This window comes from Coregonus lavaretus, assembly GCF_964263955.1.
Source record: "Coregonus lavaretus genome assembly, chromosome: 11".
Classification (NCBI taxonomy): domain Eukaryota; kingdom Metazoa; phylum Chordata; class Actinopteri; order Salmoniformes; family Salmonidae; genus Coregonus; species Coregonus lavaretus.
Window position 1 is genome coordinate 14,656,246 of NC_139998.1, and position 18,434 is coordinate 14,674,679.

At 41.6% G+C, this 18,434-nt stretch overlaps 1 protein-coding gene across 1 annotated transcript; it reads left to right on the plus strand.

Annotated features, from left to right (window-relative positions):
* The first annotated feature begins 826 nt into the window (after positions 1-826).
* LOC311137719 (alpha-parvin-like) lies at positions 827-18,085 on the plus strand. Its single transcript, XM_084172277.1, has 12 exons — positions 827-1,075; positions 5,286-5,384; positions 5,471-5,644; positions 5,833-5,973; positions 8,622-8,737; positions 9,023-9,081; positions 11,677-11,696; positions 11,863-11,924; positions 12,014-12,082; positions 12,168-12,269; positions 13,354-13,426; positions 15,699-18,085. Exons 1-12 carry the CDS (start codon positions 940-942, stop codon positions 15,773-15,775), a joined length of 1,128 nt encoding a protein of 375 aa, XP_084028403.1. The 5' UTR covers positions 827-939; the 3' UTR covers positions 15,776-18,085.
* Positions 18,086-18,434: the final 349 nt, after the last annotated feature.

The window sequence follows — 18,434 nt, forward strand, 5'->3', positions numbered from 1 at the left end:
AGGGTATATTAACTACAGAGTCAGAGCATTTATCCCAAGACCAATGCAGTGCGATCATTGTAAAGCTTTTGGTCAAGTGTTTTCAGAAGGGAGAAGCCGAGATGTCCAAGTTGTGGAAAATATATAATGTGTTATAAAAGTGATGAAAATGTGACATGTTGCAATTGTGGTGGGAACCATGAAGCCACGTCTTTTAGAATGCCCCACAAGGGTGAAAGAGAATGAGGTGGCCAAAGTCAGGACTGTCCAGAGCATTTCATATGCAGCAGGTGTTAAAGGGGTTGAGGGTTTGAATGGTACACCTGAAGAGTTCATGGTGGTGGATAGGCCTTTAGTGCAGGATGCAGGGGTTGCCTTTCACCAGCAGGATCCTGATATTTTAAAAGTTAAGAGGGTGGACTTTGTGGCCTTTATAGCTATGGTGATAAATGGCACTGCCAAGGTGGAGAGAAGGTCGAGGAAGATAGAAATCATTGTGGATGAGGCGGAGGGGTTCCTGGGGCTGAAAGATTTCTTGGTGAAGGAGTTACATGGAATATTGTCACAAGCCGTACCACCCTCTCAGGCCCTAGAGCCTGAGACGGGATATATGGAGATTTGTTTTGTCAATGTACTATTATTATTTGGGTGGATTAAGTTAGTTTCCGTATTACATATGGATTTTCTTTTTAGCTTGTTTTGGTTTTAACCCGTTCAGTTGGTGGCGGCAATACACCTTTTGGGTTGTATTCCGCAATAAAACCCACAGAAGAAGAAGAAGAAGAAGAAGAATCTGGGAACAAGGAAGGAAGGGATTCAAGGCTGGATGAAAGTTTGAAATTCCGTTTCCGCTTTAGGGAGTGAAAATTGATTTGAGCAGAACTTGACTTGAAAATCTATTTATTTCAGAGACCTACTCAACTTTTACAATATTGATTGTACTTTTGGATAAGTTGTATCATGGCTTCTTCGCCGCAAAAGTCGCCATCGTCTCCGTCGCCGACGACTCCGAAATCACCCTCTTCCAGAAAGAAAGATGACTCGTTCCTGGGAAAGCTTGGAGGAACTTTAGTAAGAAGAAAGAAGGCAAAAGAAGGTACAGTTCTGATCAAAACAATACTGTCACGAACATTTCTAAACTTTACCTGCGTGAAGTAGCATGTATGTAAAACACATTATCAGCCAAGCACAAGCAAAAAATGCGTATTTTATGGAAGCCCATTTTAACTAGCTAGTCGCTACAACAATGTTTCAATCTGAGCAAAAAATGCGTTGTGTAATGAAGTCACGCCTCAACAATTGTCTACTCGTCAGTCTGATTCTCTCAATTCATTATTTGTAAAGGAATATCGCATTCGCCGTCTTTCCAAACTGCAAATTCATTGAAGAGATCAGAATGGAGTAGGATACTACATAGGCCTAAATATCTGTAAACTAGCTTACACACTCAAATAATAGGATGTCTTGTATTTCAACGTTGTTGTATTGCATTGACCCGAGTTGGCCTGCAGGGCAGCCTGGGGGCGCATGCAGTGCCTAGTAGAGTTACTTACTGTAGCTGCAGACTATGGTTGCCATGTAGGGTATGCTACTACTTCAGATGCAATTACTCAGGAATGAGGTAAGAGCAAACACAACTCCAGGAGTAGCTGCACTGCTAGTATGTGTCCTTAATTTCACTGCTACAGGATTAACAAACCTATAAATGAATGAGTTGCTCCATCCATTGTTTTTCCTCAAGTTCATCATCAAATGAATTAAAGTTGCACATTAAGTGGAAATGATCCCTCTTTGTTTGACCTGTTCAGAGTGCCCCCGACCTCCAGGGGGCCCCCAAAATGTGGTTGTCCGGCCCTGTACTTGTGTTATGATTGGTTTATATCAATCACGGATCACAGGGCTGAGTGGTTGACACACTACAGCTGAGCCCCATCCCGTCTCTCCCTCATACACACACACAGTGGCCAGGATGTCCGCAGTGTGTTCCTGGTGATTTGATGGAAAGCTTCTCTGGACCCGTGTTGCGGGAGTATATTTAATTTGAAACACTCTGATATTTACGAAGGGGAGGAAGAGAGGGGGCACGTCCTTGAACAAGCCTGTTGATTGGACCGCGGCGAGAGAGGGAGGAAAGGATGGGGAAAGGGCGAGACAGAGTGTTAGAGACAGGACAGTGGACGTTGAGCAGGCTGGAGGAGAGGATGAGTCAGTGAAGAGTCCCTGTGGTGAAGGGAAGATGCTGGAAACTCAGAGGGAGAGATGGGCTGTGGAGCACTCTGCCCACCAGGTAAGACAGCCTGTTCGTGTTCACCTACCCACTGCTGGAGCATGAGGAGTGGAAGGAGAAACACTGGCTGCATTTCAATAATCTAAAGTGGCATCCTTCGCTGCTTTCCTTTCCTTCATTTACACACAGATGACGTCGCAGGATGGGTGAAAGCAATGTGTGGGAGATACCTACCACGTACTTGCTTTCACCCATCCAGTTCCTTCACATCAGTGCATATGAAGGATAGGAGACCCAGTGTCTCTGTAGCAGGTCTGAGATAGGGTTAGCGCCCCAACTCACAGCATCACATGCTCTGTGTGTGAATCACTGCTGGTCAAGAGGACATTGTGTATGGAGATCATTTTAAAGGGGTGATTGAGAGGGCAGTGATAGTACCTCTCTTATTCTCTGTAGGCACATGCTGATGCATGCAATTATCAGTCATCCAATTATTTCTGAGAGAAGGCATACAGTGCCTTCAGAAAGTATTCATACCCCTTTACTTATTCCACATATTGTTGTGTTACAGCCTGAATTAAAAATTTATTAAATAGGTTTTTCTCACTCATCTACACACAATAATCCATAATGACAAAGTGGAAACATGTTTTTAGAAATGTTTGCTAATTCATTGAAAATGAAATCCATAAATATCACTTTACATAAGTATTCACTGAGGCAATACTTTGTAGAAGCAGCTGTGAATATTTCTGGGTAAGTCTGGAAGAGCTTTCCACACCTGGATGGTGCAACATTTGCCCATTTACTATTTTCAAAATTCTTCAAGGTCTGTCAAATTAGCTGTTGATCATTGCTAAACAACCATTTTCAGGTCTTGCCATAGATTTTCAAGTAGATTTAAATCAACTGGAGCATTCACTGTCTTCTTGGTAAGAACTCCAGTGTAGATTTGGATTTGTGTTTTAGGTTATTGTCCTGCTGAAAGGTGAATTCATCTCCCAGTGTCTGGTGAAAAACAGACTGAACTAGGATTTATCCTGTGCTTAGCTCCATCCTGTTTATTTTTGTATCCTGATAAACTCCCCAGTCCTTAGCAATTAAAATCATACCTATAACATGGTGCAGCCACCACTATGCTTGAAAATATGGAGAGTGGTACTCAGTAATGTTTGGGGCAAATCCAATAAAACACATAACACTTTGTATTCAGGACAAAATGGGAATTGCTTTGCCACATTTTTTGCAGGATTACTTTAGTACCTTGTTGCAAACAGGATAACTGTTTTGGAATATTTGTATTCTGTACAGACTTCCTTCTTTTCACTCTGTCAATTAGGTTAGTATTGTGGAGTAACTACAATGTTGTTGATCCATCCTCAGTTTTCTCCTATAACAGCCATTAAACTTTGTAACTGTTTTAAAGTTACCATTGGCCTCATGGTGAAATCCCTGAGCGGTTTCTTTCCTCTCCGGCAACTGAATTGGGAAGGACGTCTGTATTATTGTAGTGACTGGGTGTATTGATATACCATCCAAAGTGTAATTAGTAACATCACCATGCTCAAAGGGATATTGTTATGTAATTGTCTTGTTACTTTTTGATTAGATTTTTGACTTTAGTTTATTTAGTAAATATTTTCTTAACTCTATTTATTGAACTGCATTGTTGGTTAAGGGCTTGTAACTAGGTAAGGTCTACACTTGTTGTATTCGGCGCATGTGACAAATATTATTTTATTTTATGTTCAATGTCAGCTTATTAATTTTTTTACACATTATTTTCTACCAATAGGCGCCCTTCTTTGCTAGCCATTGGAAAACCTCCCTGGTCTTTGTGGTTGAATCTGTGTTTGAAATTCACTCCTCGACTGACGGACCTTACAGATAATTGTATGTCCATTAATCCATTTTAAATTCAGGCTGTAACACAACAAAATCTTGAACAAGTGAATACTTTCTGAAGGCACTGTATGTCATGCTGTCAAGACACAGGATATTCTCCTTCGTCTTGATATGATGCTGTACAGGCGGTCAGAAGCAGGGCTGCTGATGGTGTTGATTAAGAGGATGTCATCTTCACTGGAAGGAATGCTGAGAAATCCAGCACAGGATGTTCACACCACTACAGGTGTCACTGACACAGCAGTATGGTGAAATGCCTGCTGGGGCAGGGCAGGGGTTGATGGGAAACCAGGAAGTTCTGTGTAATACATATGCTACTAACAGATGGGGAGAGTATATTGTCTTGATTAACTGAGAACAGTGTCAGATCAGATAAGCTGATTTAGGAACGGGGACACCGAAAGCTAAGGCAGTGCAGTGAGCTAAGGAGAAAAACGTGATATTGACTAAGAATCAATTGTAGCTGCTGCTATTGATTTAAGAATACAGAAGAATCTTCCCCTTTAGAACATGTCTCCTCTGTTGTGAGATATAGCCTAGGGAGGAGGAGTGTACTGATGAGGGCCAGTAAGTAGTAGACTGAGGAAATGCCTGTCTGGAGGACTCCCTGGACTTGAGATAAAATTGCAGTGTTTTTCCAATGTGCAGCAGCCTATAAGAAAATATTACTTGAGGAAAGACCAGTGAGTGAAACTACTTACAGAAATAACCACTACACCTCAATAATATACCATATTAGACATGATAAATAAAGCAAAGCCAGGCTCCTGTGTTAGCACTAGGCTATTTTGACAAAATAGCTATGGTAGTAGTTAGCTAGTGTATTAATGGTGTGGGAACACTATTACAGTGCTATCATGTGCTGGTCCCTATCCTAGTAGTTGTCCCCCGCCTTAACAACAACCTCTCGTTTCCCCTGACCCTCCGTGCTTATGTCTGGTGGATTAGCCATAGTGGCAAAACTTAACTGATACTAAGAGCAGCAAAATACTGAGCAAAAATAAACATGTAGTAGCCTAAATTGTAGAAATACTTTTTCGTAGAATCATCACAGATTCTAAGTGGCTACTGTTTGTGCCTCCTTTTTGCTATGCGTTAGAGAGGATGCATTGTGAGGGATGTGATGTGGTATCTCTCTGAACTCCGCCATCTCTCGCTTCTTCTCACCCTACAGTGTCTGAGCTCCAGGAGGAGGGGATGAACGCCATCAACCTGCCCTTGAGCCCCACCCAATACGAACTGGACCCAGAGGACACCATGCTAGGGAAGTACAGTACAGTCCCCATCTGAGAGCCCTGGCCATAGAAGATGAGATGCCTTGACACTGGCTATACCTAATCTTGCTTTCTGTTCCTACAGATGAGAATGAGGTCCGCACCATGGTCGACCCCAACTCCAAGAATGACCAGAAACTACAGGAACTCCAGAAGGTGCTGATCGACTGGATCAATGATGTGTTGGTGGGAGAGAGGATCATCGTGAAGGACCTGGCTGAGGATCTTTACGACGGGCAGGTTCTGCAGAAACTCTTTGGTGAGGAACAAGTCCCTTAATGGTTCTCCATCAAACTTAAAGGATCACTATTCCCACTCTACTACTAATCACCTTCTCCCTCTGACCATTTTCTCTCAGGCCTTTCTCTCATTGACAGGAATGGATCTTGTGCAATGCATCAAATGCCTGTATTAATACATGCTGTTTTCTTTGTATATGTGTTTCAGAGAAGCTGGAGGGGGAGAAGCTAAATGTAGCTGAGGTGACCCAGTCGGAGATCGCCCAGAAACAGAAGCTGCAGACGGTGCTGGAGAGGATCAACGACTCCATCAAGGTCTCTGCCAGGAGCATCAAATGGAATGTGGACTGTAAGTAGAGGCTGAGAACTAGGTCGTATTAATTAGGGCACACCGTAGCAAAACATTACACAACAGAAAATGAAAACAAGCGTTCTTATTGGACATGTTCAGATAGACTGAAACATGGAGGGACTGTTTTGGTGAGAGAGACTCTGCATACAGTAGCTATTGAGTGAGCCCAAGTGGTCAGACAGATGGAATACATGGGGGCTTCAGCTTGTTACGAGTCCATACTTGACTCACTGGTCATTGAGTTTTCTCTCTAATGGAGAAGGAATGTCTGTCTATACAGTACATTTCAGTAAAGCACTTTAGGTTTGCCTTGATGTTTATGAGGCTTTTAACAAGAATATGATAATACTGGTAATAGCATTCAAACTTGTGTTTTATCATTAGCATACATGTATGAGAAAAGGGAAGAGAGTTGAAGGGATGAACTGATTTGAGTGAAGTAGTCCAGAAATATACAGTGAGGGAAAAAAGTATTTGATCCCCTGCTGATTTTGTTCGTTTGCCCACTGACAAAGAAATGATCAGTCTATAATTGTAATGGTAGGTTTATTTGAACAGTGAGAGACAGAATAACAACAAAGAAATCCAGAAAAACACATGTCAGAAATGTTATAAATTGATTTGCATTTTAATGAGGGAAATAAGTATTTGACCCCCTCTCAATCAGAGAGATTTCTGGCTCCCAGGTGTCTTTTATACAGGTAACGAGCTGAGATTAGCAGCACACTCTTAAAGGGAGTGCTCCTAATCTCAGTTTGTTACCTGTATAAAAGACACCTGTCCACAGAAGCAATCAATCAATCAGATTCCAAACTCTCCACCATGGCCAAGACCAAAGAGCTCTCCAAGGATGTCAGGGACAAGATTGTAGACCTACACAAGGCTGGAATGGGCTACAAGACCATCGCCAAGCAACTTAGTGAGAAGGTGACAACAGTTGGTGCGAATATTCACAAATGGAAGAAACACAAAATAACTGTCAATCTCCCTCGGCCTGGGGCTTCATGCAAGATCTCACCTCGTGGAGTTGCAATGATCATGAGAATGGTGAGGAATCAGCCCAGAACTACACGGGAGGATCTTGTCAATGATCTCAAGGCAGCTGGGACCATAGTCACCAAGAAAACAATTGGTAACACACTACACCGTGAAGGACTGAAATCCTGCAGCGCCCGCAAGGTCCCCCTGCTCAAGAAAGCACATATACATGCCCGTCTGAAGTTTGTCAATGAACATCTGAATGATTCAGAGGAGAACTGGGTGAAGTGTTGTGGTCAGATGAGACCAAAATGGAGCTCTTTGGCATCAACTCAACTCGCCGTGTTTGGAGGAGGAGGAATGCTGCCTATGACCCCAAGAACACCATCCCCACCGTCAAACATGGAGGTGGAAACATTATGCTTTGGGGGTGTTTTTCTGCTAAGGGGACAGGACAACTTCACCGCATCAAAGGGACGATGGACAGGGCCATGTACCGTCAAATCTTGGGTGAGAACCTCCTTCCCTCAGCCAGGGCATTGAAAATGGGTCGTGGATGGGTATTCCTGCATGACATTGACCCAAAACACACGGCCAAGGCAACAAAGGAGTTGCTCAAGAAGAAGCACATTAAGGTCCTGGAGTGGCCTAGCCAGTCTCCAGACCTTAATCCCATAGAAAATCTGTGGAGGGAGCTGAAGGTTCGAGTTGCCAAACGTCAGCCTCGAAACCTTAATGACTTGGAGAAGATCTGCAAAGAGGAGTGGGACAAAATCCCTCCTGAGATGTGTGCAAACCTGGTGGCCAACTACAAGAAATGTCTGACCTCTGTGATTGCCAACAAGGGTTTTGCCACCAAGTACTAAGTCATGTTTTGCAGAAGGGTCAAATACTTATTTCCCTTATTAAAATGCAAATCAATTTATAACCTTTTTGACATGCGTTTTTCTGGATTTTTTTGTTGTTATTCTGTCTCTCACTGTTCAAATAAACCTACCATTAAAATTATAGACTGATCATTTCTTTGTCAGTGGGCAAACGTACAAAATCAGCAGGGGATCAAATACTTTTTTCCCTCACTGTACATATTAATTCAAGTTGGAATCCGTTGCGGTGAAACTGCCACATCTGTTTGCGATATTCTAACAACAACAGACATTACTTCAAACAACACACACTGTTTTATTCACTCGGACATCAATGCACATCCTTGCACACACGATTGTACATACTCTGGTGTTCTATATTTTTTTATTTCTTTATTACTTTGCTGGCTGCTCATCTCCTTTTCAAAAACAAAACAAAATCAATGAGTTGAATGCATGACTACATCACGAAAGAGGAACACTTGAATGAAATTATGGAGTTTTTGATTGAATTTACAGCAGAATTCTGTCACCCAAGCTCTAACCGAATCAATGCATTGTTCCCTGCTTTCAACCTTTTCTATTAAGCTGGGGAAAACACTTACGGGAGATGTAACACACACCTCTGTTCTGATCCTTTTAGGCTGAGAGGATCAAACCGATATCAGAGGGCTTTTAGATACTCTCCTTTAATTTAGCATTTTATTAGGCAGGAATCAAAACCTTGTTTACTTCATTGATTGTTCATCCAACCATTGAAAACTAAAGCAAATCCCAGTTTCTGTCGGTCTCTTGCCCCAGCGGTCCATGCTAAGAGTATAGTGGCCATTCTTCACCTGTTGGTGGCGCTGTCTCAGCACTTCAGAGCACCAATCAGACTTCCTGATCATGTGTCCATCCAAGTAGTGGTGGTTCAGGTACTGTACATCCTCTTATTTTGCTTGGCGAATAGTACACATATACATGTTTGTTACACGTTACATTCTTATAAATGCTGTTTTTACGATAAATTACAATACTACAGTACTTTGTCAAATTATACAACGGGTGGGTCTAATCCTGAATGCTGATTGGTTAAAACCGCATTCCAGCCGGTTTCTATTCCACAAGTTACTACCGGCTATGTTTGACGTAAAAAAAAATGCTCATTTACTCTGTTCTTTCTCCTGTTTCATTTCCCTTTTTTCTTTATTTTCTCTCAGAAAATGGAGGGGATTCTGCAATCTCGCCAGATCCAGGAGGAGATCACAGGCAATACAGAGTATGTCACGTTTTCACTGGTGGGATGAACCAGTCATTGAGAGAACACACTCCTCCTCACTCAGTCTGAGAGCTATGTTATGTCAGAAATAGGGAGAGGTTCAGCACAACAGTACACCACATTATATCACTGTCTTCCCCAAAAACACAATGCAATCTCTTATTCACAATATTAAGTACTTTAATATTGATTTTCATCTCTCAAATGCAATCCCTTCTGTAGCCTTTATGAAATAACTGCATCCTATTAATAGGTTTTCAAGCACAATTATTTCACTGGTGTGTATGAACACAGAAGACCATTGTATAGACCGGGATGTGGTGGTTTCTTGCCAGTCTAGCACAGCCCCAGCTGAGGTTGGAGCGGTCCAGCAGGTCCAGAGCAGCTGGGGAGATAAGTGGGCAAGCAAAGCGCTCATATTATGATCACGGTCACAGGGCTGTTATCATATGACCAGAACTGTTGCCCTGCCACTGCCATCAGAGATTACACCATGAAGAGAAAGGGTGCCGTATGCGCGTGTTTAAACCATTCCTTGTTGGCCCTCTTATGGGTGAGAGCTGTTGGCATGTTGCAGCAGCCCCTTGACTCAACATCCGTGACAATGCCCAGTGGACACATCCATTTTGTTAATGTTCAGTAAGGTTAACCTCTTATGTACCCCAACAACATTACTGTATTCACCATCAACATTCCTCTGTATCAGGTTGATATGAACGTATCAATAGGAGTTGTAGAGCAGTCCCGTGTGGCTCACTTGGTAGAGCATGGTGCTTGTAACGCCAGGGTTGTGGGTTCAATTCCCACGGGGGACCTGTATGAAAATGTGTCCACTCACTACTGTAAGTTGCTCTGGATAAGAGCGTCTGCTAAATTACTAAAATGTAAAGTAGGCTGATGTAGAAATGTAATTCAATTCTTTGTGAGCTGACCTTGTAGACCAAATGGAGCTTTTATACAGTGGGGAAAAAAAGTATTTAGTCAGCCACCAATTGTGCAAGTTCTCCCACTTAAAAAGATGAGAGAGGCCTGTAATTTTCATCATAGGTACACGTCAACTATGACAGACAAAATGAGGAAAAAAAATCCAGGAAATCACATTGTAGGATTTTTAGTGAATTTATTTGCAAATTATGGTGGAAAATAAGTATTTGGTCAATAACAAAAGTTTCTCAATACTTTGTTATATACCCTTTGTTGGCAAATGACACAGGTCAAACTTTTTCTGTAAGTCTTCACAAGGTTTTCACACACTGTTGCTGGTATTTTGGCCCATTCCTCCATGCAGATCTCCTCTAGAGCAGTGATGTTTTGGGGCTGTCGCTGGGCAACACAGACTTTCAACTCCCTCCAAAGATTTTCTATGGGGTTGAGATCTGGAGAATGGCTAGGCCACTCCAGGACCTTGAAATGCTTCTTACGAAGCCACTCCTTCGTTGCCCGGGCGGTGTGTTTGGGATCATTGTCATGCTGAAAGACCCAGCCATGTTTCATCTTCAATGCCCTTGCAGATGGAAGGAGGTTTTCACTCAATCTCACGATACATGGCCCCATTCATTCTTTCCTTTACACGGATCAGTCGTCCTGGTCCCTTTGCAGAAAAACAGCCCCAAAGCATGATGTTTCCACCCCCATGCTTCACAGTAGGTATGGTGTTCTTTGGATGCAACTCAGCATTCTTTGTCCTCCAAACACGACGAGTTGAGTTTTTACCAAAAAGTTATATTTTGGTTTCATCTGACCATATGACATTCTCCCAATCCTCTTTTGGATCATCCAAATGCACTCTAGCAAACTTCAGACGGGCCTGGACATGTACTGGCTTAAGCAGGGGGACACGTCTTGTACTGCAGGATTTGAGTGCCTGGCGGCGTAGTGTGTTACTGATGGTAGGCTTTGTTACTTTGGTCCCAGCTCTCTGCAGGTCATTCACTAGGTCCCCCCGTGTGGTTCTGGGATTTTTGCTCACCGTTCTTGTGATCATTTTGACCCCACGGGGTGAGATCTTGCGTGGAGCCCCAGATCGAGGGAGATTATCAGTGGTCTTGTATGTCTTCCATTTCCTAATAATTGCTCCCACAGTTGATTTCTTCAAACCAAGCTGCTTACCTATTGCAGATTCAGTCTTCCCAGCCTGGTGCAGGTCTACAATTTTGTTTCTGGTGTCCTTTGACAGCTCTTTGGTCTTGGCCATAGTGGAGTTTGGAGTGTGACTGTTTGAGGTTGTGGACAGGTGTCTTTTATACTGATAACAAGTTCAAACAGGTGCCATTAATACAGGTAACGAGTGGAGGACAGAGGAGCCTCTTAAAGAAGAAGTTACAGGTCTGTGAGAGCCAGAAATCTTGCTTGTTTGTAGGTGACCAAATACTTATTTTCCACCATAATTTGCAAATAAATTCATAAAAAATCCTACAATGTGATTTTCTGGATTTTCTTTTCTCAATTTGTCTGTCATAGTTGACGTGTACCTATGATGAAAATTACAGGCCCCTCTCATCTTTTTAAGTGGGAGAACTTGCACAATTGGTGGTTGACTAAATACTTTTTTTCCCCACTGTATCTTGTTTTATTCTTCTTTCTCTTTTCCCTCAGGGCTTTATCTGGGAGACATGGTATGTGTTCTACTGGGTTTATTCTCTACTAATGCATTTTCTCATCAGTCACAGTGAAATTGAAACTTTTTTTTCTTAATAGCACAGTTTTCAGTATATGACAACCTTGTCACTTTTTACCTCGTTTCTTTGAGTAACGGTATTACTGTTCTCTCCGTCCATTAAGAGCGAGATGCTTTCGACACCCTGTTTGACCATGCTCCAGACAAGCTCAATGTGGTGAAAAAGGTAGTGTGTGTTATTTGTTCATACTTGTAGTAGAGGGTTTTCTGTTGTACTGTTGGTGTGCCTCACAGAAATAACTGCTGTTTCCACAGACTCTCATCACCTTTGTGAACAAACACTTGAACAAGCTCAATTTGGAGGTGGCTGAACTGGACACACAGGTACAGTATGAGCTAGAATTATCTAATGAGAATCATACCTCATCTTGTATATTGATATGAATAACCTTGTTTGTTTGTTCTTTAGTTTGCTGACGGTGTGTACCTGGTTCTGCTGATGGGACTGCTGGAGGGCTACTTTGTTCCACTCTATCATTTCTTCCTGACTCCTGAGAACTTTGACCAACAGGTATGTTGACATTTACTCGCCATTTTTCCAAATTCTATCTTTGCTCTGTGTAGTACAACAGTGAACACATTAGTCTTTATTTTGTTCCATTTCATACATTTCCAGCAAATTGTAATATTTGCAGGCCCTAATTGTTATAGGAATCCATTAGAATACAACAGAATTCAATCATTTGCATCATTATGTTCAATTCAAGATGGCTAATCCTTCAAAGTTATGAATTATATTTGCTGATATTAGTATTTATCATGAAGATTATTCCATACTGTCAGACAGACAGTATGCAACCCAAAGCCTCTTGACTGCTATTCTTAGCAGGCTTTCTAAAGGGACGCCCTGTCAGGCCTGAGCCTGGGTCCTCTCCAGCAGGCTGTGCTGTGCCAGGCAGTGGGCACCCACCCGCCAGGCAGCATCTGTAATCTGCTCCTGCACAGAAAATCAATAAGTGGCCAAGAGATTAGCGCTAATGCAGGGAGAGGTGGAGGAGCAGGGACAAGGGGTCCTTTCAGGGACAGCTGCTATATAGGAGTGCCTGGTACTCGCCTGAAGGAATCCTCCAATGGTCGGTCTCGGTATTGCTTGATTTAACACGCTCTCGTTTTTCCTTCTCTTTCGCTGTCTCTCTCTCTCTCCCACTCACTCTCTCTCTCTCTCTCTCTCTCTCTCTCTCTCAAGCTCTCTCTTTCTCTTAAGATTTGGCTACTAATTACCCACTCCATATTTCCTACATTGCCTTCACCTCCTAGCTGATCTGTTCTAAGACTTCCCACGTGCTGTACTGACACTCAGTACCTCACTTTTACATGAACCAACTCAACCAAACAACAACCACATTCTGACAGAAACCCCTCCCCCTTCCTTTTTGCCTGGTGCAGAGTGACTGTTTGTCCAGCTGGAAAGGGCTTATGGGTTTATTGAGCTGATGTTTGCACACCTAGGAACCTGTGGTAGGGGAACTGTAATGACTCGTGTGAATTGTATAGGTGTGTTATGGTTTGGGAGCCGTTTCCTCATACTCTAGGCCTACCTGTGGTGGCTGGCTCTTCTGTTGTGTAATTTTGCTGTCATTGTCTTTCTCATGCAGGTGCACAACGTGTCCTTCTCCTTTGAGCTGATGCAAGACGGAGGTCTGGAGAGACCCAAACCTAGACCTGAAGGTAGGTGTTCTCCTTTAGGATGCTGTTGTATAGTTGCCATGGACAATTGTTTTGTATTATTTGTACATTTTTTAAAATCCTTTTCTTCTTATTTTAAAGAAGACTGATTATGGAAATTTGGTGCAAAACCATGATGGCGCAATACATTTGATGCCTAATTTAATGTCAGTATTTTCTTTGTGAGAATTCCGTCAGGCAATAAGCCCTGACGGCAGTATTCTCACATAAAGCCAAACTTCTCTTCCACTCGAACTGCTCTGAGAGAATTGGCTGTATGCTCTTCTAATATACAAATCCATTCAGTGAATCGTAAATACCACACTTTGCTGAAGTAAAAGCACTACACACCAAGCCCCTTTGTGGATATGTTAACTTTTTGGGTTTTGTGTGTGTTTACGTAACGTCTTTGCTAGTCTGTCCTTAGTATTATGTAGTAGTGTCTGTTAATGCGTGTTGAAACACATTCATGTTCAGTGTACTTTTTTGTTGGAAGTGTTGTTCCTGAATCATTTCTCATGGTCAAACCATTTCCTTTATACCACATCCTGCTGGAATTCTATTAGAAAATATGTTTACTTGTATTGAATCTACAGTTGAAGTCGGAAGTTTACATACACCTTAGCCAAATACATTTAAACTCAGTTTTTCACAATTCCTGACATTTAATCCTAGTAACAATTCCCTGTCTTAGGTCAGTTAAGGATCACCACTTATTTTAAGAATGTGAAATGTCAGAATAATAGTAGAGATAATTATTTATTTCAGCTTTTATTTCTTTCATCACATTCCCAGTGGGTCAGAAGTTTACATACACTCAATTAGTATTTGGTAGCATTGCCTTTAAATTGTTTAACTTGGGTCAAATGTTTCGGGTAGCCTTCCACAAGCTTCCCACAATAAGTTGGGTGAATTTTGGCCCATTCCTCCTGACAGAACTGGTGTAACTGAGCCAGGTTTGTAGGCCTCCTTGCTCGCACACGCTTTTTCAGTTCTGCCCACAAATTTTCTATAGGATTGAGGTCAGGGCTTTGTGATGGCCACTCCAATACCTTGACTTTGTTGTCCTTAAGCCATTTTGCCACAACTTTGGAAGTATGCTTGGGGTCAATGTCCATTTGGAAGACCCATTTGCGACCAAACTTCCTGACTGATGTCTTGAGATGTTGTTTCAATATATCCACATCATTTTCCTTCCTCATGATGCCATCTATTTTGTGAAGTGCACCAGTCCCTCCTGCAGCAAAGCACCCCCACAGCATGATGCTGCTACCCCCGTGCTTCACGGTTGGGATGGTGATCTCCGGCTTGCAAGCACCCCCTTTTTCCTGCAGACATAATGATGGTCATTATGGCCAAACAACAGTTCTATTTTTGTTTCATCAGACCAGAGGACATTTCTCCAAAAAGTACAATCTTTGTCCCCATGTGGAGTTGCAAACCGTAGTCTGGCTTTTTTATGGCGGTTTTGGAGCAGTGGCTTCTTCCTTGCTGAGCGGCCTTTCAGGTTATGTCGATATAGGACTCATTTTACTGTGGACATAGATACTTGTACCTGTTTCCTCCAGCATCTTCACAAGGTCCTTTGCTGTTGTTCTGGGATTGATTTGCACTTTTCGCACCAACGTACGTTCATCTCTAAGAGACAGAACGCGGTATGACGGCTGCATGGTCCTATGGTGTTTATACTTGCGTACTATTGTTTGTACAGATGAACGTGGTACCTTCAGGTGTTTGGAAATTGCCCCCAAGGATGAACCAGGCTTGTGGAGGTCTACAATTGTTTTCTGAGGTCTTGGCTGATTTCTTTTGATTTTCCCATGATGTCAAGCAAAGAGGCACTGAGTTTGAAGGTAGGCCTTGAAATACATCCACAGGTACACCTCCAATTGACTCAAATGATGTCAATTTGACTATCAGAAGCTTCTAAAGCCATGACATCATTTTCTGGAATTTTCCAAGCTGATTAAAGGCACAGTCAACTTAGTGTATGTAAACTTCTGACCCACTGGAATTGTGATACAGTGAAATAATCTGTCTGTAAACAATTGTTGGAATAATTACTTGTGTCATGCACAAAGTAGATGTCCTAACCGACTTGCCAAAACTATAGTTTGTTAACAAGAAATTTGTGGAGTGGTTGAAAAACGAGTTTTAATGACTCCAACCTAAGTGTATGTAAACTTCTGACTTCAACTGTATCTCAGTTTTTAGAGAGATTGGTGTCTGTATATGTGTTTTTTCAAATATGATTATTAATTCCCTTATTTCCCAGATATTGTGAACTGTGACCTCAAGTCAACGCTGAGGGTGCTGTACAACCTCTTCACCAGGTACAGAAATGTGGACTGAATATGCAGTGTTGGGGAGGACTCATTTTATGGGGTACCACATTAAAACGCTTCAGGCATTTTTCCACAATTACATGATACAAGGGAAGTTGTCCCTTGCAAAGAGCACTACGAACCAATTCAGGACATTCAGCATTGCTATTATGATAATTGTCTATAGATTCCATTATTCCAAATAATGTATGTTCCATATTAATAACTATTGTATGTGCCGTTTTGCCATTTTGAAAATACACTAAATACTGTATCTGTTTTTGTTTCTTAAATTAATGCATATTAGTTTGATTTTACTTCGTGATTGTATGATTGGTATTTTAATTATATATTTTTATTGATGATAATTCCCATTTTTGATTCTTAAAATGTAATATTTCAAAAGGTTTGGTATAGTGATTAATGTTTCCATCCCTAAAGCTTGTTTCATTTATCTACTAAACAAATGTTTGTTAACCTATATTTATTTTGATTTCATGTACACCTGACCTTCTCATTCACTTAGCCATTTTCTACTTTCATTAGTAGATAAGTGCCTTTATTTAAACACATACTGCATGCCGTTATTAGGAAGACACCACTTAAAGTACTGACTGTGATTGAATATGCTCTTTTACTTTATTCTCAAAACGGTTTTGCATGTATCATATATGATAAATGTTTTAATGACCCCGAAATGAAATTCCTAAATGTTGAAATGTTAAAGTAATAATCTTATAAAGAAATGGAAGCTATCACTCACGGTAACCCTTTATTTGGATAGTCCATCTGTAGATGCTCTACAGCGGTGGTCACCAAAGTTTTTTGAGTCGATCAGTTTCGGAGTCAAAATGCAAGCCGAGATTTACCGTAGAAAAACGGAAGCCTATGCAACATTAACCTATTAAAAGCAGTACTGTAGTAATGAGGTTTGTGCCGTAAGCTATAGGCCCAATACATTATCACCGCATATTGGCTTTGTTTGAATTGCCTTGCCAATGCATTGTTGTTCTTCCCAGACCATTAAAAATATATATATATATATATATATTTCAACATTTGAGGTAGGCTATAGGATCACACCAGTAATAGTTATGTTGTTGTATTACTTGTGAAGCACAGCTGACTGCGCATAAATTGAAATAATTTGCTTTTTTCTGTTTACTGGGCTGATGGTGCCTGCATCTGATGGTCAGTCTCAGCGGAGGGAGAGAGCAGCAGACTGAGGGTCCGCCTCTCAACATCCCTCCGCTCTCCCTTTCCTCCACTGACACTGACCAAAAAGGGACCCCGTCTTCCAGCTGATGGCAAAACTTGAGTCGCACCGCATTATTTCTGCCTCATGCACAAATTCATGTTGTAACTCCTGTGACCAGAGAAAGTATTCCTTGATATTTAAAAAGAAATAAACAAGCCGCTAATAATAACAATGCAAGCCTATCGATGCACTTTCCTACTTATTAATTGCTGCTGCAGTGCTGGTTTTAGCGCGAGTGGAACTAGGGAAAACTAAGTGAGTAAAAACTTAAACATGAACTCACTCATAAAAACAGCAGCTCTTTGCTGTATTCGTTGACAGTCTCTCTCTGGTCATGGTTTTAAAAGTTTAGAAATCATACAGTATCAACTTTACTGTAGCTTTCTTTTACGCCTGCTACATTACTGCAGACATGGTAATCTGAGCCATCCGATTGGCCAGTGGTAGGCCTATGCTGCACTTGATTTGCTCCCCCCAGGCCTGCCGGAAGGCAGAGTTTTGTACCTTGGGACATGAAATGGTTCAAAATGGGAACACATCGCCTAACCGGCGGGCAGGGCAGCTGAATCGGGTGCAACTACCACCAACAGCACAAGACTAATACAAAAAAATAGGAACGCAAGGCTTATCGTTGAGTTTTTTTACAGAAATGTTTGGCGATTGACTAGGAATGCCATGGAGATTGACCAGTTGGTGACCACTGCTCTACAGACTATATGTAACATTTCAACTATCTACTAATCCTAACCCTTATACCAAACCATAAACGTAACCTTGGCAAGCGTTTGCTTTTCAACAGATAGTTTTGTTGATAGTATGACCATCTGTAGATGCTCTACAGGTGGTCATACTATCAACAAATTATCTGGACTATCCAAATAAAGTGTGACCTCCCTCACTAATGCAGAGGTATTAAAGATTTGTAAATGTGTGAGAATTGGGGTTTGTGCAAACACTGTTTCAAATGATATACACTACAAGCTTTTGTATTTTGATTACTGTAGGTACATTTAGAGTTAATTAATCCGTAGTTTGTATTACTCATTTGTTAATTCTGAAATAAAACATTCAGTCTGTGGATATTGTGGTGATTGAATGTTATTCCATTACTGTGATGTTACCAGCGGTCTCAAACTCTCCTCTCCCTCTTCAGAACAGGATATGATATTTTAGAAAGCTGAGGTTTGATCAGAACAGTGTTTGTAGCGGGTCTCAGCCTTGCCTGTCATATAGAGCTGAGTGACCTTTACAATACTATTAAAGATTGGGAGCAGGTGGTCACTGTTGGGGAAACAGCAGGAAAACAAGATTCTTTCTGTATTTGATCATTTAAAGGTTAAAGTAACCCGATGTACCAGGTCATGTCTGTTAGTGTAACCTATATGATATTTGGATGTCCCTGTAAGAATAGGGTAGAGCTGTGCTTTAT

What these genes read in the sequence shown, in the direction of transcription:
- LOC311137719 (XM_084172277.1), top strand. Translation starts at nt 940, where the DNA reads ATGGCTTCTTCGCCGCAAAAGTCGCCATCGTCTCCGTCGCCGACGACT. An exon ending in GAGATCACAGGCAATACAGA is followed by an intron (nt 9,082 to 11,676) that starts GTATGTCACGTT and finishes CTTTTCCCTCAG; the next exon opens with GGCTTTATCTGGGAGACATG. An exon ending in AGCTCAATGTGGTGAAAAAG is followed by an intron (nt 11,925 to 12,013) that starts GTAGTGTGTGTT and finishes CTGTTTCCACAG; the next exon opens with ACTCTCATCACCTTTGTGAA.